The sequence below is a fragment of the Astyanax mexicanus genome, chromosome 3 (genome assembly GCF_023375975.1).
Source record: "Astyanax mexicanus isolate ESR-SI-001 chromosome 3, AstMex3_surface, whole genome shotgun sequence".
NCBI classification, from domain to species: domain Eukaryota; kingdom Metazoa; phylum Chordata; class Actinopteri; order Characiformes; family Acestrorhamphidae; genus Astyanax; species Astyanax mexicanus.
Window position 1 is genome coordinate 32,074,597 of NC_064410.1, and position 27,671 is coordinate 32,102,267.

The following is a 27,671-nucleotide window of genomic DNA, read 5'->3' on the forward strand; positions in this document are numbered from 1 at the left end:
TATTAGAGATTACTGAACCCTTAATGTAATAATTTAGGCATCTAGGTACTAAGTGACTTCAATTACTTGTTAGGTACATAAGCTCTGTAGCGCCAGTATAAACTTATAAATAAAGGTTTTCTGTTTTCTGTATTTTAGGGTTTAGTGGGCTGAGCTACTCTGCCTATGTGTTTCACAGCCTTGTCATAAATAACAGACTCCAGACCACACCTGCTGAGCACACATTCTGAGGTGAGAAACTGTCAACCCGTCAGAATTCAGCTGTAAAGCATTTTCAACTGCGCGTCCCAGAAAGAAGTTTTACTGACAGAGTAACTCAAAAGCTAATGTTTAATAAACTTCACTTATTACACATATCATGATGCAGAAGTAGAAAGGAATGTAATAACTTTAATTGTAACTCCTACATGGAAAAAGTTCACCAGACAAACACAGTACTAAACAGTTCCAAAAATTAATAAAGATCATTACTGCATGTTATTTAATAATATGCTGGCAGCTATATTAAATCATGCATCAAATAACGGTTACATATCTTCAGAATGATATAGAACATATATAATTAGGTTATGTTAACATTAATATACAAAATGAAGTTATACTTATATTGATATTTAATTTGTAACTAATTTATAATAACTTGTTTTAATCTCAGAGTCTTTATGAGGTAGAGTCACCTGGAATAGTTTTCTCAGAGTCTTGAAGGAGTTCCTGGAGGTGCTGAACAATAGCTGCTGCTTTTCCCTCACACTGTGAAGCTCCAGCTCTTCCCAAATCACCATCTCAGTTGGTTTGTGGTCAGGGGGATCAAGGAACCACTTAAAAATGATGAATTTCTTTGATTTTACCTAATTAAAAACCTCTGAAATACAATTAAGAGGAAGATGGATGATCACAAGCCATCAAACCAAGCTGAACTGTTTGGAATTTTGCACCAGGAGTGACATAAAGGTATCCAAAAGCAGTGTGTAAGACTGGTGGAGGAGAATGCATGAAAACTGTGATTAAAAACCAGGGTTACTCCACCAAGTATTGATTTCTGAACTCTGAACTTTATGAATATGAACTTGTTTTCTTTGCATTATTTTAGGTTTAAAAAGCTCTGCATCTTTTTTGTTATTTCAGCCATTTCTCATTTTCTGCAAATAAATGCTCTAAATTATTATTATTATTTTTTTGGAATTTGGGAAAAATGTTGTTTATAAATAAAATAAAAAATAAAATAAAACAACATTGTTCACTTTACCCAATATAAACCTATAAATAGAAAAATCAGAGAAACTGATTCAGAAACTAAAGCGGTCTCTTCATTTTATACAAAACTTTATATAATATATTTCATTATTTGAAATGGGTATAAAAGTTATATGACTAAAAGTTCCAATATATCAGTGTAAAACTAAGGACTGATATATGAATATATAAAACATTGATATGTTGATAAATCAAGTGATTTTTTTATTTTATTTAGATTGTGTGAAACTCTACAACTAACATTATTGTTATTCAGATTAGTTTAGTATATTGAAAATTTTCTTCTATAGTTTATGATATTTGTATAAGTATGAGAGTTCTCACTGAGGAATTTTAACACAAAGCCCAGCAGGAAATGATTTAAATAATATAAATGTACTCACCTTGCCCACCAGGTTGTGTCCTGGAACAAAGTCGGGACGGCCACACTCTGTGCTGGAGGCAGTGTGGCAGCTGGCAGCAGCCAGAGAAACACCCAGCAGGACCAGGAGGAGGCAGATCATCTGTCCTGAGAAACAGAGAGAAAAAAGAAAGCCATTATTTTTAAAACACATGGGTCTTCCAGCACTCGAAATACAGTTTTACAAAAACTCACTCTCAATGTATTCATCTCAGCAATGAATTACAACTTGATAGAGTTCATCTTTGATATTGTTAGATTGGTAACAGTGTTATTTATCTATTTATTTAAGCCCTTCCGGTGAATAATCAAATATTAATAATCAAGTATTTATCTCTTTTGGAAAAAAAAATATTGGTATCCATTTATAATAACTTTCATTAATATATTTTTAACTAATGATCAGTAGATGTGAACAAAGTAGTAGTTCATCAGAATTTGAAAAATAACGAATGCTCACACATGACACTTTATTATCAGCATGGATAATCATATTTAGAAATGTAAGCAAATCATTAGCTCATCAGCATTTGAACATTATTAAATCGCTAGTTAATACACATTTTAAACCAGGTAAATGTTTATCAATTGCAGTTCATGTTGCTGATGCATTCATTAGTATTTATAAATGTGATAGTAACTTTTTAGTTTCTTAAAATGTGAAAAATAACAGTTATTAATCATTAGTTAATGGTATATTAATGAAAGTTATTATAAAGTGCTACCAAAATATTTTTACTTATTTTATTTTAAATACATAAAATCATAACAAATAAAATAAATTTTTTTTTTCTGTTATATAAAAAAAGTTGTCCAAATAAGAAAGGGTAAAAGATTCCAAATATGGTTACTTGTTAGGAGAGCTCAATTATCCTCACATCCAAAACTCACTTTTAGAAATACCTAAATAAATAAACTGAGATGTTGGTAGTTGAGTGGTATTAAATTATTGATATTCTCAAAAAAGGGTGTAAATCAGATACTCACAGTCACTCTGCATCATCAGAGAATAGACTGAGAATAGTGGGATTGTCCTTATATAACCAGAACAATTCAAAAACACTTTTTGTGTTTTAACACAGTCTTCACACACACACACACATACAAAAGAGCTGATCATAGTCTTGAGGTGATCCGACTCACTGCAAAAAAATAATAATGCAAAAATATCGATAAATAAATAATACAAAGCAAGGACAAAAAAAAATAATAACTATACTACTAACCAAATCCAATCCCTTTTCTCTTTTGTACTCCTACCCCTTGTTTTTAAGTGTAACCATTCCCCTTAAAACAAAGAGAAAAGAGGGAAGGGATGAAATCCTCCCATTCTTAAATCTTAATTTGATATGAAATTAATGTATATGAACATCTAGGTGCTCTTTTGCAAACTTCAAACGAGCAGTTTTTTTTGGACAGCAGTGTCTTCCTCCGTGGTGTCCTCCCATTACCTCTATTCTTGTTTAATGTTTTACTTATTGCAGATTAATCAACAAAAAAGCTGGCATGTGCCAGAGATTTCTGTATGTCTTTAGCTGACACTGTAGGATTCTTCCTCACCTCATTGATCATTCTGCACTGTGCTCTTGCAGTCATCTTTACAGGACGACCACGCCTAGGGAGAGTACCGTGGACACATGAACACCATGGCTTTTAGAGATATTTTTGTAACCCTTTCCAGCTTCATGCAAGTCAACAATTGTTGAACGTGTTGTCTTTTTTGTGCATTTGAGGCATGAATCACATTAGAGGTTAGATCGGGCCCAAAAAAATCCGACCCGACCCAGCCCGAGCCCGTGCACGTTCTGCCCGAGCCCAACCCAACCCAAACCATAAACTGTCATAATGAGCCCGAGCCCGACCCTCCCCGCCCCATAAACTGGCTGTTTTCGGGCTGTTTGAATGAGCAAAATATGATCAGAATCATGTTAATTAACACTGTAACATAGAAGCATAGAACTATTATTTAATTCAAATGATTTTTAAGAACAGCTACACACAGTGCTGCAAGTCAAACGCGGAGGAGTTCACGTGCGAGAGAGAGAGAGAGATTTGCGTGTTCTGGTGTTTGAGCTACTCACAGGTAAAGGTTCTCACATACTGTATCTCCTGTTTCTCTTGTATCTCCTTTTGCTCATATTCTAGTCCCATACATAATTCTGCAGCTCCCTCAGTGTCTTCTGTCGTATTTTGCGGCTAGTCAAGTCAAGTCAAGTCAAGTAGTTTTATTGTCAATACTGCATATGTACAGGACATACAGAGAATTGAAATTACGTTACTCTCCATCCCAAATTTACAGCAAGTACAGATAATAGATATAATAAAAGAGAATGGGAGACACTATGAGTACAATACAGCAGGGACACAAATAGACATACATGAGACAAAAACAAGGTGCAGTAGTGTGGGGAGAAATAGATATATACATATAAGTAAAAAAAAAAAAGAAATAGATATATATATAAAAGAGTGGGAGACACTATATGTTCAATACAGCAAGACACAATAAACATACATAAGACAATAGTGCAATATTGATTGTGATTGAGATGGAATGACAGTAAAAATAGTATATATCAGTAGTGCAAATATGGTATATGGTATATAGCTTAAGGCAGGTAAAGTGAATGAGTGCGTAAAGTTCTTAAAGTTCACAGTTTATGGGGAATTAAAGTGCGAATTGACAGTGCAAGTATATCAGTAGTGCAGGTATTGGGTGTGTAGTGCAAGTCCGTTTGGAAGGGACCAGTACTTTGTGCTAGCGCTTACAACAAACACTGCGGACCGCGAGGTGCCGCCACGCTGCCGCTGTTGTGCCGAATCCGACTCCCTGCTGAATCCAAATCCCGCTTCGCGGACAGAATCGACACAACACCCCCCGCTGTAGAACTAAATTAGTTTTTTCACTTTCAGTTTTCATTATTTGGTTCGTTTTCGTTGACAATAATAATTGATAATCTAAGCTCTAATTCACATCAAGCCAGGAAACTAAAAAAAAAACTGGTGTGTGTTTTATAGGGCAGGGCAGCATTAACCAACACATCCAATCTCATCACATCCCAGCTTCAATAAGCACTTAGTAAAGTCATAAAAGTCATTAGCCTAGGGGTTCATATACTCCCCTCCCTCCCCTCACTGTGAATGTTAACATGTTGTGTTCAATACAACCATGCAAACATATATAATACTTATTCTTGCACTTCTAGATAGACGGTGATGCTCATTACAATAATTGTGAGGAGGTTGATAATGTTGATGTGAAATGATGACAGTGATAGTGGTGTTTGTAAAGGTGCTATTCATTCTGATAATGAAGATAATTATGAGGTCTGTCATGGTGATGGTCGTGGTGATAATGGTAATGTTCATTCTGATATTTAAACAGAGGTGGAAAAAGTACTGAAAAATTTTAATGAAGTAAAAGTACCTTTACTTTGCTAGAATTCTACTCAAGTAAAAGTAAAAGTACCTATCTAAAAATCTACTCGAGTAAAAGTAAAACGTACTCAATTTAAAATGTACTTTGAGTAAAAGTTACATAGTTACTTTTAATTATTTGATGTAAAAAAGTAATAACAAATAATAAAAATTAAATTGTTTTTAATGAACTATTATTCCACATAATAATTTGGATCTTTCAGGCAGTATTTGTTCAGACTACCCCATAAAACATTTTCAAAAACAAGTGGTATAGGTTTCTATCATCCATTTTTTTTCTTTACTATTAAAAGGTTATGGTAATATAGGTGACTATAAACTGTATTTTTATAGTTTCACAGTTCATTATTATTTTTTAACTTGCAAGTGCTATGCTTTAACTGCTATTTACATGTTTTTTTTTTACATTTAAGCAGATTATTTAATGATAAAAATACTTCCCACCACATGCTTTCTCAGGTTTGATGTGGAAGTTTTTAAAGCTGACAGCTCTGTCCGGCGGGGCACATTTTGTATTGCATGAGGACATTATTGCCTCATTATTCCACCCGCGCAATTCAGACAATTGTTTTTTTTTTCCCCAGCATTTTATTTTTTACTCAGTAACGGGGAGTTTTCCAGTGTAACAAAGTAAATTACTTTTGTCAAAATGTACTTGTACTTAAAAAATTACAAATTACTCTATCAATCAATCTATTCAATTACAGTAACTTGAGTAAATGTAATTCATTACTTTCCACCTCTGTATTTAAATATACCAAATACTATGTTAATGATTATAATGTTGGGGATAATAATGTTGGGACTGAACTAAGGTGTAGTATTCAAATTAAGCAAGAGTCACACTTTTAGGAAGCACAGTTTGCAAACTATTAGCTCTGTCTCCTGTGTCTATCACACAATCCCTCCCACAAGTGAAGAAGGAACAGCTAGAAAACCTTGTTTCTTTTCTCAGCAGTTTCACAATGGCAGTCACACTTTCAGTGATGGACTACTTATAATCTGTATCATTTCGTCTGATTGCTTAGTGAACACTAATAACACTGGCTGATGCAGGTAAAACTGTAACATGTACTTTAAAGAATGGTGCAGGTATATCAGGGTAAACATGATAAAGTGTGTTTAATTTATTGTGTTTCTTCTTCACATTAATCACGGCTGGACTATAACCTGATCAATTTTCCCGGAATACACCACATCCCACTCTCACACTCTCCAGCAGGACTGGTCTACCGTGCTGGACATTCTCCAATGCAATCATTTTATATCTTATAAAAATGGCACTATGAAGCCAAGATATTAATACAGCATTTTAGCGGTGAGGGCCTCCGCGCTGCTTCAGCAAAAAAAATCCTCTACAAGAAATCATTTAGCACTTTCCTTAAATATTGATGACTAAAGCAGAAGCAGTTCTTTTCTTTTTTTTATATATATATTTTATTTGTTCATTTTTCATTTTCTGATTTTCCATTGCCCAACATTTACAATCTAAAAAAAACATATGTTTTTATACATTTTAAAGATGTTTTTTAATAATGTAGGCATTTCAATTATTGTTTATTTGTTTATTTTTGTAAAATACATAAGCTATTTAAAATATTGAAGAATCCCGTCCATTCTGTTATCTTGGTATAAAACCCCCTTTAAGAAAGTTACCTTTGATATCAGTAACATCACAACTTTCATACTGTTTTTTTTTTAAAGGAACTGATAACACTTACTGCATATTCAGCAAAAAATAATATTAATTTAATGTAATATCTGTCATATTGTCTCTATACTTGAGAGGTCAAGATGTCAAGCTGAGGTCATTTGTAAAAGGCATATGTTGAAAATATGTACACATTAGTGTAAGAAAAATATATAATATAATGTCTCCGCATTCATAATCCAGCAAAGTAGTTCAGCTCTTTTTTTTTTTGCAGTTTTTATTTTTAAAAATTCCATCATCAGACAAACAAACAAACTGAAGAATTCCTTATTTTATTTTTGCTTGTTCTTTAATAATGGTCATATAGTACAAAGTTAAAACCAATGCAAGCCAATAGCCAATCTCTAATACCCATTAGAATGTGTGGATGGCAAGTTGTTTGTTTAGTCAAGGCCTGGATTAGCTTCTCATTCCCTCATGTTGTAAACTGTGTCAGCATGCTCTGTGTTCATTTGCATTTGTCTGGCTTCTCAAGTGGGCTGTGTCCCTTTGTAGCACTGAACTGACTGACGCAAAATTCAGAAATCTAAAACCATCAGCCGTTAGCATTTTTTGTACAGTATATATATACATAAATGAAAACTGCACAGAGAATCAAAGGTAATTGCCAGCATAAGAGTATGTGTTGTGTTTTAAACACTGAAATGTTTAAATGTAGGTTAAAGTCTAAAACTTAAAGTCTAAAGTCTATTTATGTCAAAATGTGTTGTGCAACAGCAATGACAAAGACAAACATAAAATCCAGCTTGAACCAGTGTATTGCCTTTTGAACACTACCCTGAAAATGAGGCGGCTCCAAACCAGCTCACAAGAACCATAATGTCGTGCCTGGAGCCGTAGGTGCTCCTGTCTTTTCCACACGCAGCTCTGGAATCTCTAGCCTCCAGACTACGATACCTAGAATGCACCACACCCTGACATCACTCCTGTTCACAATTACATGACACCGCACACAGCACTAATATGAAGCTCATTAACGGAATATTGATTACACCTGTTCACCCCCCTATATTGACCCCTGCACTCCTTGCTGAGTATTGTTGGTTTTCCTTTCTACAAAGCGTTTGTTGATTGCCAGTGTTAGCTCTCTTCTCTTTGACCTTGTTTTGTATCTCTGACTCTGATTTTTGCCTGACCTCCTATACTGCCTTGCTGTGTATGGACTGTCTATTTTTATGGTATGTTTACTCCTTTTTGCTGCTGTTTACTGTTGTTACTGTTACTCTGTGCCCCAACTTTATTTACTTTATTTAGTTCTTAAACTGCATCTGTGTGTGTCCAAGTCCTGTCCTGCTATGACACATAATCCAAGGAGGCTGACCTCCCACAATCCTTTACTTTAGTACAGTTCAACCAGGAGACTCGAAAGGCAAGCATATAAAAAAAAGAAACATCAAGGTGGACAAAATCTTTACAGTTTGATTAAAAAACAATATTTATGGTAAAAGTTTTTGGTGTAGGCCCCATCATCAGCTCTGCCACTTCTGAAAGAAGGAAGACAGGTGTGATTAGAGGTCTTGTAAAAGGTAGGTGGAAGCTGGTGATAGGTTAAGGTAAGGAAAAATAGCATTATGGTCTTCTGGCAGAAATACACTAAGCTTAGTCTCCTATTCTGTTTTATTATATCTATTATCTGTACTTGCTGTAATTTTGGAAGGAGAGTAACGTAATTTCAATTCTCTGTATGTCCTGTACATATGCAGTATTGACAATAAAACTACTAGATTTGACTTGACTTATATTACCAGCATAGAGCCTAGTTTGTGTCAAATTCAAGTTATTTAATTATTGTTATGACTAGAGATTTTTTCTTAGTAGAAATAGTAAGCGTCACATTCATATAGTTACGAAGAGAAGCCATTTTTGAGAAGTGCACCTGTGATTTGCATTTTATTTTATAAACAATTGCCATTGCTCTTTTTGGGTGGTTAAGCTTATGCTTAGGATCTCTGTGCTTGCAGTTTCTATATGTGAGGTGAATGTTTATATAATTCATATAAACTAAATAACCATAAATAAAATATTGTAATACACTGGTTTTAAGATAAACTTGTTACAGGTAAGGGGATGCTTTTAGGGAAAAGCAAAAGAGTGAAAGAGATAATTAACCTAGATTTCACTGATCAGGAGCTCAGTAGTAGTAGACTAAAGCTAAATTTGATACTACTTATGGCCTGGATCCAAACATCACTTGACTACATCTTAAAATCACCAGCCTGGAATGATACAACTGGCCTGAAGTGTGACGACACTGGACTACAAAGTGATACCTCAGACTGGAGCATTAACACAACTGGTCTAAAATCTTGATATTACTGGACTACACCACGATATCACTGTATCCTCTTTTTTTTACTGTCCTGAATTGTTATATAACTGGCCCGGACCCCAATATCACTGGCCTAGAGCTCAATATCACTGGCTTGAACCTAGCCACCACTGGCCTTAACTTGGATATCAATGGGTTGGGAAATCAAACCTCAGGACTGGAGAATGACACCACTGGGCTTGATCTCAATATCAGTAACTAGAGTTTGCTATGAGCTGAGTGGAGATTAATATCATCTGACTGGGTCTAGATATCACTGATTAGAAGCTCAATAGTAGTTGATACCACTGATGATCTTGGTATTACTGGCCTGGAGTGATACTACTGGCCTGGATTATGATATGACTGGCCTAAAATCCTGGCATTACTTGACATGGACGGAAGCAGTGAGGGATGACAGTTTTAAGAGATACTGAGCTGGCGCCATGCTCCAGTCCTGAGGTACAGTTTTCCAATCCATTGATATTCAAGTTAAGGTCAGTGGTCAGGTCAAAAACATTCATTTCTAGGTACAGCTTGAAATTGCAGAGCTGGAGCTCAACATTACTTGGATCTTGATGTCAGTTGTGTGCAGTGTGACACCACTGGCCTGAAGTATGGTATCACTGAACTGCAGCACAAAACACTAATCTTGAGTGCAAATTTATGGGACTGGATTTCTATATCACTAGCATAGAGTGCAATATTTCTGGATTAGTGTACAATATTACCGGCCTGAATCACTTGATATTCCAGGAGTGTGATACCACTGGGCTAGCGAACAAAACCATTCACTAGGAGCTTGATATCATTGGCAAACTTACAGCTAAAATGACTAAAATCACTGCCTCGTACTGTTTATTCACTGGCCTTGAGCTTGATCTTACTGGCTTGGACTGGACTGGACCTGGACACCTCTGGACCACCTTAAATTATCATTAGACTGGAGTTGAGATCACTGACTTGGACTCAAAAATCTTTGAACTAGAGCTCAATACAGTAGCCTGGGGTGAAAAATTACTGGCCAAGAGCTCAGTATTACTGGCCTGGAGTGTGATACCACTGGCAAGCAGTGCGATACAGTGTCCTGGAACACAATATCACTAGACTGGAATGTGTCTTTAATGTAAAAATGATCGGAAATTAAATGATTTGTGTTTGGAGAATGGGCCAAAGGCATACAAAGTAGTCTGGGAGCTTTAGGCAATGTTGAGCCTTGTATCTGTGTGTGTGTGTGTGTGTGTGTGCTGCAGCGCTGCTGCTGGTGTATTAGAATTCTGCAGTGTTTCCCTTGCTCAGGTCACTGAGTGCACTGACAGTGGAGCAGACCAGCGGAGGCTTTACAACAGCAGCCAGACTGTATATCACACCCACACACACATACACACACATACCACTTTCACTGCTGCCATCTGCTCTTACCCAGTCACTGCCTGTGGGTTTACACACACTAATATACCTGCATATATACAGGTATTTATATATAAAGAGATGCTCTTTAGATGTATTTAGTATACAGTCTCAAGATGTAAAGATTTATTGGCTATATATTGGTATAGGCCTATTTTTAGCAAATTTAGATCCAGAGATCTGATCAGATCATATTAACGAGTTTAGGATTCCAGCAAATCTGTGTAAGTCTTTTTAAAGAGACTTTTTGGACACAGAAAGCTGCAGTTCCTTGTTTAACTGATAGATAAAACTACAAAGCTGGTACATATAGCAGTGTTGTACTCTCCATTGTGTGTGCAGGCTAATCTCTGACCGGTTTCATTAGTGTGGAGTTTGGGTTTTGTGCCATTTCTGACTCACAATGTGTAAGAATAATGCGTATTGTAGAGGAAAGAAAAGACTTTTCACACCACTAACTGGATAATCCTCTGAAGAGTGCCAACAAATGCCACTTTCCGCACAAAACTGCAAACACTGCAGAGCACATTCAACCACCATCATGTTTATAAAAATGGAACGTCTTTGGCAGAAAGCTTACAGTATATGAACCATTGGTTTCAGGTACAGGTGTGACACCCGTTAGCAGCAATAATTATAACCAAATGTTTCCATTAACTTTCAATCCATCCTGCGCAATGAGTGTGGATGATTGTGGCCTATACAGCTCTGGAAAAATCATGATTTTCTTCTGAATTTACAAAATTAAAAAAACTCTGAATATAATCAAGATGAAGATGGATGATCACAAGCCATCAAACCAAGCTGAATTGCTTGAATTTGTGCACCAGGAGTTGCATAAAGCTATCCAAAAGCAGTGTGTAAGACTGGTGGAGGAGAACCAGATTAAAAAACAGGATTATTCCACTAAATATTGATTTCTGAACTCTTTATGAATGTGAACTTGTTTTCTATGCATTATTTGAGGTCTGAAAGCTCTGCAACTTGTTTTGTTATTTCAGCCATTTACTCATTTTCTAAAAAGAAATGCTCTAAATGACATTTTTTTCAAACATAAATGATCAAGCAAAATCAAAGAAACTGATTCAGAAACTGAAGTGGTCTCTTAATTTAAAGTGGTCACTTTAAATTATTTTCTCCACTAATGTTTAATTTTTAGTTAAGCGACACATGCTTTTCATCTTTTGAAGTAGATTGTAATGATAATTCATAGGTCATAACAAGAGATACAGTTATTAGAAGTCAAGGACAAATTCATTTAGAACTTTATAGTTCAGCAGCAGAATTTTATAATTAATATTTAATTTGATTGGTAGTCAGAGAAGTGTTAATTAAACTGATTCTAAGTCCATTTCACAACAGATTCCACCTACCATACCTACCTATTTCACACCGGATGAAAAACAGATGCTGTGCTAGGCACAAGTGTTTTCTTGTTTTTCACGTTCAGGCTTTTTTGTGTGTTTTGCTTAAATTAGCTTTATGTGGAGAAACTTTGGCCATAACTTATATAACGTCACTAACGTGTGTGCATGGCATGTGTCAGAAATAGACCTATAGCGAAGTTCTGCGTTTGATGCATGCGTTAGCCACAAGGTGCTGCATGCCAAAGACTACATCGATGAGTCCAGTGTTAATCTAGGAGCGTATTGCAGCTCATCTAAACAAATGAGATGTGATAAAAATGATCCCGGGACCGACTGACTCTTAATGAGACAGTAATAATGTGAAGATGTCTGCACTTGGCCTGCAGGCCGCTCCTTTTCTTTCAAGCGCTGTTTTTTGGCAGCATCCAGCCTGCTAGCTGAGCTCATTAGCATTCCCACTGTCCCTACACTGGAACACTTGAAACTCACTAAACGCTATAACACCAAAAACCCTTCTGACAGAGAAACAAGACACAAACGCATTCTCTGGACACTGTTCAACTGCAAATACCCCATTAGCTGCCAATCCAAGCCCTTCACCTGTGTCTGGAAGTCATACTAAAGACTGCAGCTGTCTTTTAAAGGGCCTGCATCCAACATTCAAAATTCAACTCTCTTTAGCTCGTGAAATTTTATATATTTATGGAGCATTTAATCATTGCTGGAAGGTGAATCTCCTTCCCAGTCTTTTGCAGCCTCCATCACGTTTTCTTCCAGGTTTGCCCTGTATTTAGCTCCATCCATCTTCTCATCTCTGACCAGCTTTCAAGTCCCTGCTGAAGAAAATCACCACAGCATGATGCTGCCACCACCATGTTTCACAGTGGGAATGGCGTGTTCAGGGTGATGAGCAGTGTTACTTTTCTGACACACATAGCGCTTTGCATTAAGGCCAAGAAGTCTGAACACAGAACCTTTTTCCACATGTTTGGTGAGTCCCCTACATGTCTTGTGACAAACTGCATTCCTCGGGTCCTCTTTTTAACAATGGTTTTCTCCTTTTCCATGAAGGCCGTATTTGAGAAGTGCACAACTGGCAGCCTGGTAACAGAGTGTTCCCTCCGCAGAATGGTATGAGCAGCTGTACGGAAGTTTGGGTGGATGTTTAAATTAAAATGTACTTCTTCATTAACAGATGCAGTTAATTCTTGGAAGACAGTGGATATATGTAGTGTCACCAGAGCATTCTAATTTTTTGGGGATTTGTTGTAAAGTTAGTTAGCTTTGCTCTAAATGCTCTAAAGCTGTAAATAAGTTTAAATTGCCTGCTGGGATGTTGGGTTACCATAGATACTGTAGCTACTTCAGACTGCATTTACTTTATATACAGATTTGGAAAAAAATTAAGTGACCACTTTAGTTTCTGAATCAGTTACTTTGATTTTGCTATTTATAGATATATGTTCAAGTAAAATTAATATTGTTTTATTCTATAAACTACAGACAACATTTCATCCAAATTCCAAATACAAATATTGTCATACAAGCATTTATTTGTAGAAAATGAGAATTGGCTGAAACAACAAAAAAGATGCAGAGCTTTTAGACATCAAATAAAGCAAAGACAACCAGTTCATATTCAGAAAGTTTTAAAAGTTCATAGCTCAATATTTGGTGGAATAACCCTGGTTTTTAATCACAGTTTTCATGCATCTGGCATGTTCTCCTTCACCAGTCTTACACACTGCTTTTGGATAACTTTGACACTCATGGTGCAAAAAGTCAAGCATCATCCATCTTCTTATGATTATATTCCACAGGTTTTCAATTTGGTAAAATCAAAGAAACTCATCATTTTTAAATGGTCTCTTATTTTTTTTTCAGAGCTGTATAATACAAACATAGACAATCTCAAAAGTGAAGTATGCTGAGTGCATTTCTGTTTTGTTCTATTTACTTTTTTTTTTTATTATTTGTATTTTTTTATTACTTTTAATTTTCTGTAATTGTATATTTTATTTGTTTTCAATGTGAGTTATGTAAAATGTTATGCCTTTTAATTCAATTTACACTTGATAGTGAAAAATGTATATATGATTTACTTTATTTGTTATCGTTTGTGTTTTTGAAAATACATGTAAAATCCAATAAATATATTGAAGACAAAAAAAAAATTATCATACGAACTGACCAGACATTCTAACACAAATTCTGTAGAAATTTACAATGAATGCTGGGAATGCTGACATTCTGTTTGTTATCCTTGGTAAGTCACCTACTGATGCCTCCCCAGTTTTTGAGCCAGAGAATGAACACATTCAGGAACTTAAACCATTCCTGTATGTTCTGTGGTGTTGGAATGCAACCTGGGCAGTAAAAGATGACGTCAGGCAAAAACACGAGGATGCAAAATCACACTAAAACGCATATTGAGAAAAGACCTAAAATGCATCTACAAAACAAAGTAAAGAGGAATTTCTGAACTATACACAGGAGCGATGAATTCCCCTGCCAAAGTTACCTCCTAATAAAAGCGAAAGAACTTTTAAATTAATTGCCCAACAGTCCATCTTCACAAAGCCGGCTCCCAAGCGAAAGCTGCTACCATAGCATCATTCAGAATGAGTCATGCTGTTGTGAAATGTAGGAAATCACTTAAGGATGGGGAAACTGTCAAAAGATCTCTCAGCGAGGCAGCAGACTAGTTATTCTAGGATTTTAAAAACAAAACAGAGACAGTGTCAGCTTTTAAAGTCATTCAGTTGTCCAGAAGTGCAATTGCTTGCCACTGCAAGATGAAGGTGGACGATTTTAAGTGCAGCATCTTAAAAAAGACAAACGGACTCTGTGTGCTTTTCCCTCTAATTCAACAAGCAAACGGATGTCATCAATATAGTGCAGTTGTGCATTTTTATTAGGATGATATATTTATATTCATTTGCATTCTAGTAGAACAAAATGCCAGCCTGATCTTTGATGATCAACAGGCAAAACATATAGCTGAACTAGTAATAAGATGGTTAACTTTTAATCTTGGAACACACCTTCATTTACAATAAATTTGATGGATTAGCTGGTCTATAAGAAAGGCCAACTAGAAATGATTAGGAACTGTTGCACTAACTTGACTAATCCCCATTTTTAGGTGTCATCATCAGCATTTAACTGCATGTACAATATAGCCATTTAACCAACGATGAACTGGTGTGTAAATTGTTTAAATTGTAGTTTCTTCTAAACAACATTCAGCAGCACTATGATTTATTACAATTGGATATTAGCAATAACATTGTCTACTAGAATACACTATTAAACCGTTAAACAAATCTTATATTATCTTAAAGTGACAGTAAAGTACTTTTAAAACATCCGTTGTTGTGCAAGTACTTTTTAGAGTGAATGAATCTGGTGAATTTGGTGAGGATTCTGTTGCACTCTCTTGTTGCAGGTCTAATTCGGCATGTCTTTGGTTTAATAAGTGAATGAACAGAAGAAGGCTGAGTTTGCTGTTCGTTACCTACTACTTTCAATTTAAAATGCTTTAAATACTTTTAATAATATATTTTTTTATATTTGAATTCTAAATGTTCTACAGAATTGTCGTATACAATTTTTAAAGTAAAAATGTTTCTTTTGGCTCAAATAAAATTTTATTAATTTTAAACTAATGTCTAAACATTTTATTTTACATTAGATTATATTTTTTAAATAATAATTTGGTAATAATTTGTATTACCTTTGTTCTAACAACATATATCCTCATTAAAATATATTACGCTGAGTTATCAGACTGCACCCCCTGGTGTCTGAAACTAACAGCTTTTTAAATGCTGCATGGAGCAGTTTGAGAAGCTGAGGGGGGAAGATGTCAGTAATAATCATGCCTAGGATTTTACTTTATAGATTTGTAGTTATATATATATAAATGGATGTAATTTATATATTATATATACTACTGGATAATGCATCTGATTTTTACTCCATTTTTTTCATTTTAAAATTTAGGGTAATTAATTGTAAAATCAAGGGAAATGTTATTTAGCTTTTTCTCTCATGCAGACATTTCTGAGCCTATTAGCAATTTTAAAAACACTTTTTAGGCAGAACATCCTCTCACAAATACAGTACAACAGTATCTCTGCTATCACACAAACAAAGCATAAACCTTTGGGAGCTTTAAGAGGCATTAAAACTTTGAATCTCCAAGTTGCTCTAGAACCAAGTATTGGCCACCCTATAAACACTTGTCAACGACTTGTATAAAGTCCAACATGCTAACAAAACCAACAGCCTCGTAAAATACATCATTAGGGAATTCAGAGAATGAATTATGTGAATTGGGATCTGCAAGTCTAAATTTATCTTATTTTTAAATCAGTACAATGTAAGTTTAAAATTGTATTTTTCACTTAAATATTAAAATAATACCATTACATTTGGTAAGACATTAAATCAAGAAGGGGAACTGTGTAAGAAGTTTATTCAATATTTATATTTGTACAGCATTACGCTGCCCTTTTTAAGATTATGTATGCATTATTAAAGGTCATGCAGTTATACAGTGAGTTCAACTAAATTGAGCATGTGCTGGTAATTTTTCAGCAAAGGCATATCATCTGATTTTGCAGGTCTGCCCATTATGCACTTTTATTCTAAAAAACTAAGCCGCTGTTTATTCCTGGAACCACAAGTTCTCACTGTGATCTTACCAATAATACCAGAAGCAAGTCTAGTCTTGGTGCAGTTGTGGGTGACCAGTACACACAAAAAATGGTTCAGAGTGGCTGGTTTTAAATAAAGGGTGTATAATGTGTGGGTTTGACCCAGATTTATTCTGTTTTTTAACTAAACATGAACGCATTGAGTAGTTTTTCCCCAATGCTACCTTCCCCTATTTGGTTATTTGTAATATATTTTTAATTATGCTGGCCTGGCCTTGGTGTTAAAGGCTATAAGAGCAAGTCAGAACTTACTCTGCTGCTGAAAGGGAATGCTTAAGTGACCACTTGTGCACTAATAGAGGATTATGCCATTAATAATTGTAAAGATGGTAACTGTTAAATCTAAAGACTGACTATTAACTGAATGTTTACTGAATAAATTGTCATTTAATTGGTCAGGATAAACAATTTAGTTATGTTTGTCACACAATGGATTTGTGTAGTTGGAGGGAAAAAAAAAACTTAATTCAGTTAAGTGCAACAGTTGTCCATGATTAAATAAAGTTAGCTTGAAGCATTATTTTTGTAGTCATTCTCAACTCATGGTGCAAACCAGACACTGCAGATTGCAGATTTCACCTTTACAGCCTCTAAGTAGGCCACCTGGGCCCTTGTTCAGTTGTCTCAGCCCCGACTCCAAGGTAGTGGAATAAACTTCCCCTGGGTGTTCACAGTCATAAACAACTGAGTCATTTTCTTTGTTCTAACACTGAGAGCAGGGCTCTTTCAAGAGCAATTAATGCAGCGCTACTTCAGACTTGTGATCGCTTACCTTGATTTCTTGTAACAGGAGCGAGTGGAGTCAGACTGGGCCGACCTTGGGAAGGTCAGGCCTCTCCTGCCGTCAATGCAAACATTGCATATTGCCACTGATTCACGTGTTGAGTCTGACAACCTAAGGGCAGATAGGTGCAAACAGAGACAGAATGAGTAGAACGTGGAAGGCTTAGTAACATATTGCTGATGGTCAGATTAAGATTATTAAGTGCCTGCTCTAAAAAATGTTCTGTGAGAAATATGATCTGATAAAAGATTATTGTTGTTTACTATCTAGAGTAAGTATTGAAAATATTTAGATATTTACTATGTTTACATGTTTAGAGTTGGACATTGGACACAGGATGACCTTCCCTATTTTAATTCTATAATTATCTGCTCATACGTGAAACGAGAACTACTGACTGCAAAATAATACGCAGCACAATAGTCGACAGCTACATACATACACTATACTATGTCTGAATATCAAAGTAAACGACCATAAGTCTTCAACCCAACAGAACCCATGGTGACATATATATCACAGACCATTTAAAATATGTGTAGTTCCTGTCACATGTTGCATACACTAAACCTTCTGAGAGTTCTGATACGTTTCTAGAACACATTTTTTAAATGGAATAAATAGAGAATTAATGAGCTTACTGAATTTCTTTTTTTTTTTATTGGTATCAATATTAGTAAAATGAGTCTTGGCTCAGTTCTTATGTGTTAATAAATATATAATTCTCCCTCTTCTCCACATGTGGTTGGATGCTCATCATCTTCCGACTCAAATTAAAGTGGTGAATCTATTTAGTAGTGTGGCTAATTTACAAAATATCTTAAACAAAACAACTCAACTGCAAACCAGTGGGCAAAACACAGGCATGATAACGTTGCTTTCCATTTAAACTTGGAGGATGGAATTTCCTAGAGGTAAATTTTAACTGGAACCCTCCTACATGGGCAAGACCAAAAAGCTTTCTAAGAATGTAAGGGACAAGGCTGGAATGGGCTACAAAACAAAAATAAGTAAGACACTGAGTGAGAAGGAGAAAACTGTGCAATAGTAAGACAATAGAAGAAATACAAAATGACCATCAGTTGACATCTATTTGTGGCGCCATGCAAAAAATCTCACCTTGTGGGGATCAGCCTAGAACTACAGCTGGGACCACAGTCACCAAGAAAATCATTGGTAGCACATTACGCCGCAATGGATTAAACTCCTGTGGTGCCCGCAAGTGTTGAATACCTGGATGATTTTTAAAGGTGATTGGGAGAAGATGCTGAAGTCAGATAAGACAAAAATTGAGCCCTCTGACATTTTTGGAGGAATAGAAATGCTGACTATGACCCCAAGAACACCATCGCCACTGTCAAGCATGCAGGTGGGGACATTGTTTTGGGGGTGTTTCTCTGTTAAGAGCACAGGACCTCTTTACCACATCAATGCATCTTAACATGTTTTGATGCTCATCACCAAAAAAAACATTTGTTGTCATTTTCTTCTTGCTAAAATTAAAATGGTAAATATGTTTAGTACTGTGGCTGTGATGATGTCAGGGCCCTGAACACATTACCACCTACTCAAGAGACATTTTTTTCCACACAGACATTCATAAAACAAACAGAGTACTTACCTGGAACCTGTACAAAGCGCAGCCACTCAGGTCCTTAAGGTCTTGGTAGAGACCAAGGGTCTCTGGGGCAGGGGGGCCTGGGGTACCTGTGGAAAGAAAACAGAGAAAACGATGTATTAACATTCTAACATTGTAATTAATACTTACCTGGACATCTAAATTAGTGCATGCCTGTCTTCTTGTCTGTAAATATGTAAAAAGTGTACAATAACAATCATGTATAATTGTCTTACCCACCTGCCAACTAATTAATTAGTTGTTGGTTTAGCCAGGGGTGGGCTAAGAGTATTTAATGGCAAACGTCACTGCATCACCTCTCTTCGGTAACCTCCTGACCACTTGTCCTCCCACTACCACAGTGGCTAATGTACAAAATACCTTTAACATAAGGTCCTCTGCAAAACTGCATTTTCAGATTACCATAAATTGGTTAAAAAAAATTACAAACCAGTGAGCAAAACACAGGCATGATAATGGTGCCTTTTCTATTTAAACTCTGAAATATAAACACTGTTTTGGTGCTTGGATGCACAAAAATAAGATAAAATGCGTTTATAACCTGCCATGGTCAGTACTGTTAACCTGGGAAAGTCTAACAGTGCTGTCTGATATTTCAGTGTATGAATGAACGCAGTCAGACTGGGTGTGACGTCATTCTCAGAGGTCACTGGAATGCAGCCTGAAGCAGAGCAGCAGTGTTTCAGCAGCTCACAGCCCCTCTGTATTCAGATACAGCCCCTCATTAGAGCTGCTGTTTTTAGACTTAGTCTCAGCTTTTCTCCTGCTCGCCCTTCTGTGGGGGCGAGAGACCAGCGAGAAGAGCCCCCACCCACCAGTGTGAGCTCCTCCAGCTCCTCCATTCACACCAAGCCTCTCCTTTATCTGCCCATCAGTCAGCCTGCCCGCCGCTGTGCCTCTGTTGGCACACAGGTGAGGGTAATAATAATGTTTATGGGCGCACTTTGTGCAGCGAGGTGGCTCTGTTCTGCGTTTCTGTAAACGTGGCAGCGTCGACATGCAAAACCCGCCACACTGCAGCTCCGACAACAAACAATGAGGCACTGTAATGATTTTCTACCGGCCGCATTTCACTCCCCGCTCACACTGCGGGGGGAGAGGCGGGGCCTGTCGGAATAAGAGCGGGGAAAGAGGAGCATATGATCTTCAACCTGGCCTCCAGTTGGCTGCTGCTTTACCGTACTGCTTCAAAGAGAAGCGCAACACTGTCTGTTTTCCTGTTGTGGGGTTTACCCGTGGGGAGTGTTTCACAAAGCAAGTTCAAGTTTATTTTTACAGTGCTTTGAACAGCAGTCAGTCACAAAACAACAGTCACAAAGCTTCTTTAAAAAACGTCCAGGTCTGAACCCCAAATGAGCAAACAGACAGGAAACAAAGGCACAAAAATCTCCCTCAGACTGACAGGAACAAACCTCAACCCTCTATAGTAATGGCTCTCAAACTGTGTTACGGGTGCCACTGGTGGTACACTAGATGACCTCAGAAAAACACCTGCTTGTATTGAAATATTAAAAACTGAAATCTATAAAGTTTTCACCTGTAGTTTTCCTAACATTACATAAGTTAGCGTTTAATTTTTTTTTATCTGTTAAAACCTGTATGTGAGCTACACTTCAGTCATTCACTCACAGTTTTATCATTAATAACATCAGTTTTATTGGTCTAACCCTGTGGAACACCACAAAACATGATAACCTACATCAATCAGCCAGTCACCAACAGTTCACTACAGTTTCTGCATTACAGTTGATAGCTTAAAAAGGTATATAAAAAAACACTGTAGTTCACTGCTAGGCTCTCATGTAGTTTATTTTCCTCTGTCTAAATCCTTCTGAGAGTCTCAGTATGAATACTGTATTAACCAAAACAACAACCAATACAATAACTCACCTAATCATACTAATTTACAGAATACACAAGCGAGCACGCTCCACACAACAGGTGAAGAACAATTGGCTAAAGATTTGATTACATTTATTTGTGTGGATTACACGTCTAGCTTACTGTGTATAACTATGTGTGTGGTAATCAAATGTGTTTTTCTGAAATGGCTTGTAGGTGGTTTTAGTTTAATTGGTGGTACATGGCCTAAAAAGTTTAAGAACTACTGCTCTATACCATAGTGTTACCCTCAATCAACAAATAACTTGATGGGAAATTACATTGTCCATTTCATGATTTCCCTATTTTACCTATGTGTCTGGGCAGTAAAATTAGGGGTAGAAAGTGGTTTGACAAGAGCAGCGAGTAATATACTGTTAATCAAATTAATCCAGGACCAGCACAATCACTACAGCTTTTTATGGTTGCTCTACCCGGGCAAACAGCACTGGAGAGCCGTTTGTTTGGATTTTAGCATAGCTATCTAGCTAACACTCCTGCTGTCCTCCTTTCTCACCCTCCTCTGGCTGTTGGTAGTAGGTGGTCCGTCATAAACCCTGGAGATTTCAGCTAATACCTTTTTTTGTGGGAGGTGACCCTGACCCTGCCCCCAAACTGTCAAAACAACCCCATCAACACTGGCACGCAAAATCAGCAGCCGTAGACAATTTGTATAGCATGCGAGGACAACTGTGAATTCAAAAGTAAAAACAAAAAACACCAAGAAAGGAGAAAAATTATGCTTGAGTGCGATATTTTGTTCAGCGCGCACATGATTCCATTTTTTTTGCTTGTGAGTTTCACATTTGCGCTCACGAGAAGTAAATTTACACAAAATACTTTTCTTTTTTTGGTGGACACCCCTTATTTTCATTTTTCAAAGGTGGCAACCCTATACATATCAGACTACGGTGTAGGATTTGTGGTTACGCAGTAGGCACACGTAGGCTACAGTGCAGGATAGGCAGGGTCGATGCAAAAGTTGAATTTAAAACTATGTTTATCAGGACACTTTACTGTTAATAAAAATGGTAAAATATGATCTACAGCTTAAGTTTCTAAGAGCAAGGCTTGAGTCCTTATCGGGCAGGGTCACACAAAATGGAACATAATAAATCATATATTGGTCATATTTCATGCCACAGCAACCGTTTCCAAATACAATGAATGATATCAGGTTAAAGTAGGCTTGTCTGCTTTTGCAAGTGTGTAAACTGAAATATGGCATGCTTGAACTAAAATGTTTTATTATACTCTCAGTAGATTCAGTTTTGTTCTGTTGAGCCGAGCCCAAAGCTTCAGAATCGACTCCCTGTTCTCAAAAGCGGATGAACTCTTCGGCGGAGCCGACTCCCAGCCCTGGCCTATGCTGAAGTTTTCTAGGCCAAAATGGCGCGTGCCGTGCGTGCCTCGCATGTTTGTGTACATTTTTTTTATTGTGCGCGTTTAGCTCGGACAGTACGGTAGCATCACGGATAGGGGCGTGTGTGCGTAGTGGAGAGAGAGAAGGTGGCTGGAGCTCCGCGTACACAGCCTGTTTTGTTTGCCGTCAGCTTCGCAGCGTTGGAGGAAAGAAAGAGAGAGACAGGGAGAAGGAGAGGAGAGCAGCAGGGAGGAGGTCGGAGGAAGAAGGGAGGGATGAATAGATAGAGGAAGAATGAGAGAAGTCTTCCAGCCTCCAGAATCATGAACGGTGCCCTCTACACCTCGTTTTTCCAGGGCCAGCTGGAGTCCGCGCTGGAGCAGGTGGTGCAGCTCGCCGTGCAGGAAATAACCAAGAGCGTTGGCGCCAGCCTGGGGTCCATGCTGCTGGAAACGGCCTCCAAAGAGCAGGAGAACCAGCGGCTCAGGTCTAAGCTCCAGGGAGGAGATGGCAAGGCGAGAGACGGCGAGGAGCCCGCGGGAACCAAAGACGAGAAGCGGAGCTCCTGCGTGGGCTTTCAGGCGGACTCGCTGCGGCTGGAGCAGAAGAGGAGAGCTGTTGGTAAGGAGAGGAAATAACTAGCTTAAATCTCTGTGTTCCTGTTGTGTTTGGGCTGGGATTCGCTATGTTTCTGACTGGGCTTGTTCCTCAAAAACACAAGAAGAAGGAGGAAGGAAGGGTGGGGGTGGAGTTGGAGGGCAAGCTCCAGAAACATGCGCAATGCTTGCGCAGCTCTAGCTATAATTTCCACTCCAGTTTTGGGGGAAATTAGGGTGTCTGAAGTGAGGGTCTGTATCAGACTGGGATAAGTATAACGTCTTATATTAGTATTTGTTTGTCTTATAGTAGTTTAGCTAAGTTAAATAAAATAATGAAGGTTCAGTTGTCCATTGACTAGATGGACTTAAGGGCTTTCTAATCTGTGAGCTGTTTCTCTGGGCCTTGAAAATTTAAATAGCAAATAGCCCACACTGTTCCACTGGGACTTTTATAAAAGTCCTTTTTACGTCTTTCTTAAAACCCTGAGCTCCTGGATAAGTAATGAATCTGAGTCAGCACGCTGTACTCCTGGTCCTCCCTGCAGAATCCTCACACTGTCTTATGGGCTGCTCGTGTCCACCGCCAGTGGCTGCTTTGGCCGTGACGCCGTTGTTGTTGAGCAGCTCCTTAGCGCTGCTTTTCAGACCGCTGTGACGGAAGGGCACCTTTCCCCCAAGAAGTGGCCAATAGAGGCTGATCAGAGGAGGCCACGCCCCCCTGTCCCATGTGGGAGGGGGCCGTCCATCATCAGGAAGGGGAAGGACCTCTTCTTATACTGCATAGGCCGCTCTGTGCTGCATCCTATGAATAGCCAAACAGACCAAAAACCTCTTACAGCAAATGTGTTTTGTTAATAGGTAATGAATATGTTAATGACAGCACTATGAAATGACTCAAATAAAATTTTTGCTCAATGTGGCTCAGATCTGTCAAATTCATTATTTTATTATTATTTTTCTTCAAATCAGATTTGAGTCACTTTCATATGTGGTCCTAAATCGGACACATATCCGATCCACAGACATCTCTTGGTGCAGCTATAGCTGCAAAAACAGCAAAAGCATGTCACCTGCCCTTTTTTCATCTCCTCGACCTGAGCGTGTACTTCAGACCAGCTTTTTGCTCTCCACTTGAGCAAAAGATGCTCCACATATGAGCTACTAACACATTCATTTCGCCATTATAAAGCTACGAATCGTCTCTCAGTCATCTCTCTGGCAATTTTTGTTGTTTGTGTGAGGCGTTTCAGGGACAGATTCATACACATTACACACAGATACAATTCATTTGCAATAGATGTTACTTCCCAAGTAAATGCCCCCTCATCCACCGTATTCTGCCACGCCCACTTTTGATAGTTTTTTTTAATTATTTTTTTTGCCTTTGTGTTAGAATTTCTAGTCTGTTCATATCAAATGGTTTATGGCTGTATTGGGTTTAAAGTAAATGTAATCTGAAGTAGCTCGTTTTGTAGGCATTGATGTTGGATGTCAGTATTGCAACCGGAATGGCAGTCTCACCTATTGTGGCTACCCTAGTGTTGGTCACAAGGTGTAAAGTCTCTGAGAGCATCATGTATGCTGTAATGTTTCACACTTTCCTAAAAGCATGAAAACGAGAGGTCACATTGGGAAATAGTGGAAATAACACCAAAATTGTCCACCTTGTTGTCAAATTTAAAGTTACAAACCCTACGCTGCAGCTGAGATGGACTGCATTTTTCGCTTGTCATAAAAGGCTGTTCCAAAGTAAAAGACCCTTCGTCCACCTCATTTTGCCACACCCACTTTCAAGGTTTAGTTTCTTCCACATTTGTTCTACAATTTCAGCACCGTTCATATCGAATGGTTTACAGTCATATTGTGTTTAAAATAAATGCAGTCTTAAGTAGCTACTTCTCTGTATGACGCAGGTCAAAAAGTTGCTTGCTTTACTAACCAAATGTTCCAACAGGCTATTTACCCTCATTTACAGCTGTTTACAGCACAACTCGATAATTAGCCCTCTAACCCAAAACACAAAAAGATTGGAGTACTGTGAGGACACATAGTTATGTTCATCACCTTCCAAAAAAGAGAAGCTGCATCTATGCTGCTTGAATGAAGGAGCTAAATTCAAGACATCCACCCAAACGTGGATGAGCAAAAAAACTTTCCCTCAAAAATAGTGAAAATTTAAACCTGTAAAAGTAATGTATGTGAAGTTTCAGAAATTCTGCCTTCAGGAATCAGGAGACTGTTTACTCTCTTCAGGTGGTTGAGGGTTGCCGCTCCAGGGGGTTGATTGTAGCAAGTCAAATGCCATTTAAACAGGAAGGAGGTGGCCTAGGAGAAGGCAAGTAATCTCCAGACTGAGAAACATTCTTAATAGGACAGCCTCAAAGAAGACATGTACCACCTTAACTGGAGCGTTGCTTTTGGACAAAGCTATTGAGATTAGTATATACCTTATAGTATTAGTGTGTAGTACACAATTTATGCACAGCCATTCAACCCACCTTCTTACAATATAACATATGCATGTTTTTTTTTTTTTTAAACTGAATGAGGTAATATTAGCACAGGAAAAACTAATTTTTGAAATTACACACTGGAAAATCATCGAAAAATTGGAACTACACATCATACTTAAACCTGTTAAGAAATGTTGTGCTGTCTGTGTTTTCTACAGTAATTGATGCCAGAACCATGTATACAACTGCATTGCACATTGTGTTGTATTTTACACCACTTTTAATTCACTCAGGCCATAAAAAGCAGTGTTTGGTAATAAGGTCCATCTGCACGATTTAAAAGCTAATACATTTTAACCTCTTTCACCCAATCACTGACTGAGAGGGTCAGACCAGGCCAGATCATAACAGAGCTGAGCTGCTAGATGAGCTTGTGCTTTTAGTCCCAGCTTAAACATTTGCGTCTTTGTGCATTTCAGGAAAAAAACTGGGCTTTAATTTGACTGACTGGCATTTAAGACAAGCTTTTTAAGCTAGAAATACCAATTAAACAGTTATTAAATTTAAATGAAAATTATTATTTTTATTGTTCTATTTATTACTTAGTATGCACATTCCTACAAATTACATTATTTTTCCTCTAATAATATTTGCTGTTTCAACAATAGATGGTGTACAGAATGATTTAAAAGAAGTAAAAATTAAATTCTCACAAAAATGCACATAATATTTTTATTGTTTTTCTGTGCTTTTTTCTGAGTCATGTTGTTGTTTTAAAGCAGTTCTTGCCTTCTGCTTTCCAGGAAATGTGTCTAGCTTTTATTGCTGCCAGCTTTTAACAGGCCTCTTAAGGAACAACAGAAAGAAAACAAAGATGTTGTATTTCAATAGATAAAATGTGTATAATAAAGAATAAATAATGTTTTGTATCGATTGTAAAGGCACTTAAAAGTGCTATTGTCCTGTAAGTGAGACTAATAGATTATGTAACAAAATTTCTTTTGAACATATTTATTTATTTATTTATTTATTTATTGAGGATGACCTCATTTTAAAGACATTTTAGAAGGTGCTGTTCCCACGCTCTGTGTGCCGCAGGAGAGTATAGCAGTAAACTTCAGTTAATTCCTTATTGCCTTTTAAAACTTGCAGGATAGAAGCTCTTTACTCTGTCAGAGTGACACAAAGCAGTGTAAAATACACTTTTATTGTGCTTGAGTGGCATCCTGCAGTGCTCAGCTGTGGATTTGATTTGTTCAGGACCGGTGATGGATAATGTACCCACTGTAGTTCATCTCAATTCCCTAAACTCAAGGAACCAATGAATGGTTCAATATGTGCTAGAAAATATTCATTGTCTACTATGAATTGTTTATAGATACAAATTATTCAGTAACTGCTGCAACTACAGTAAGTTACTGAGCATCTTTTATGACTTATTCAGTATAAAAACACTAGAACTGACTATTTGCACTAAATAAACAGTGTGCCATATCATTTTGTTAGCTTGAGGCTCAGGACTGACTAAAAAGAGTTGTAACTTTAGACACTAAAGGGACACAGTTAAACCAGAAATATTTGCATAATAGGTAGTGAGTCATTTATAATGAAATCTAAAAAAGCTCCTTCTGGATACTAAATTAATAATGGTAGTTACTGGGGAAAAAACGATTCTTGTAAATTGGTAATTCATACTGAATATTAAAAAAGAGATCCTGTGTAATTCTTAGTGGGTACTAAATAATTCATAGTAGTAAATTAAGAATTCTTACTGAATACTAACACTGATACTGATACTGGATCATTTATAGTGGATCCTGTAAAATCCTCAAAATAATTATTAGTAACCACTGACTAATTTATAGTAGTTACAAAAAAACATGGTTATAATTAAATAATTTACACTGAATACAAACAAAATCACACTAGAAATGAAATAATTCCTTAAAGATACTGAATAATTCATTATAGCCACTGAATAATTTGTATTATTACTAAATAATATTTAGTAGATACTCAATAATCCACAGTAGATGGCAATTAACTCACACTAGCTAAATTCACAATGAATACTAAATAATTCATCATAGATTCATACTGACTGATTTGTAGTAAAAACTGAATAATTCTGTGTATGTACAGAATTATTCATAGCCTCAATTATTGCTTGCCTCATGTTTCCTCTATAGCACATCCTTTAGGATGTCTCCTGCTGATCAGCATGATCTCCAGGCTGCCGGGTTACAGAGGCTCAGGGAATAAACCTCACTTTAAACCCGCACTGTTCGGCCTGTTCTATCAGCTGAATACAGCAGTGGTGTTAAGGCTGTGCTGCAGAGCAGT

General features: G+C 37.1%; 1 protein-coding gene and 1 long non-coding RNA gene across 4 annotated transcripts in view; one reads left to right on the top strand and one right to left on the bottom strand.

Annotated features, from left to right (window-relative positions):
- Positions 1–1,588: 1,588 nt before the first annotated feature.
- On the bottom strand, positions 1,589–20,509 carry LOC103040379 (uncharacterized). 3 transcript variants are annotated; one of them, XR_002651684.2, is made up of 4 exons: positions 19,252–20,509; positions 19,015–19,100; positions 17,382–17,504; positions 1,592–1,762 (listed from the first exon to the last, which is right to left on the bottom strand). It is a non-coding gene; the product is annotated as an uncharacterized LOC103040379 (long non-coding RNA). The 3 variants fall into 3 exon arrangements; XR_002651683.2 differs by having other exon boundaries at positions 1,589–1,762; positions 19,015–20,509; XR_453413.4 differs by lacking the exon at positions 1,592–1,762 and adding an exon at positions 14,281–14,598 and having other exon boundaries at positions 19,015–20,509.
- Positions 20,510–22,382: 1,873 nt separating this feature from the next.
- The window catches only part of si:dkeyp-113d7.10 (zinc finger protein ZFP2), a 49,962-nt gene continuing 44,673 nt past the window's right edge, over positions 22,383–27,671 (top strand). Inside the window, exon 1 of the mRNA XM_007236486.4 lies at positions 22,383–22,897. Coding sequence (XP_007236548.3) covers positions 22,600–22,897 — 298 coding nt within the window. The 5' untranslated portion in view covers positions 22,383–22,599. The remainder of the gene's footprint in view (positions 22,898–27,671) is intronic.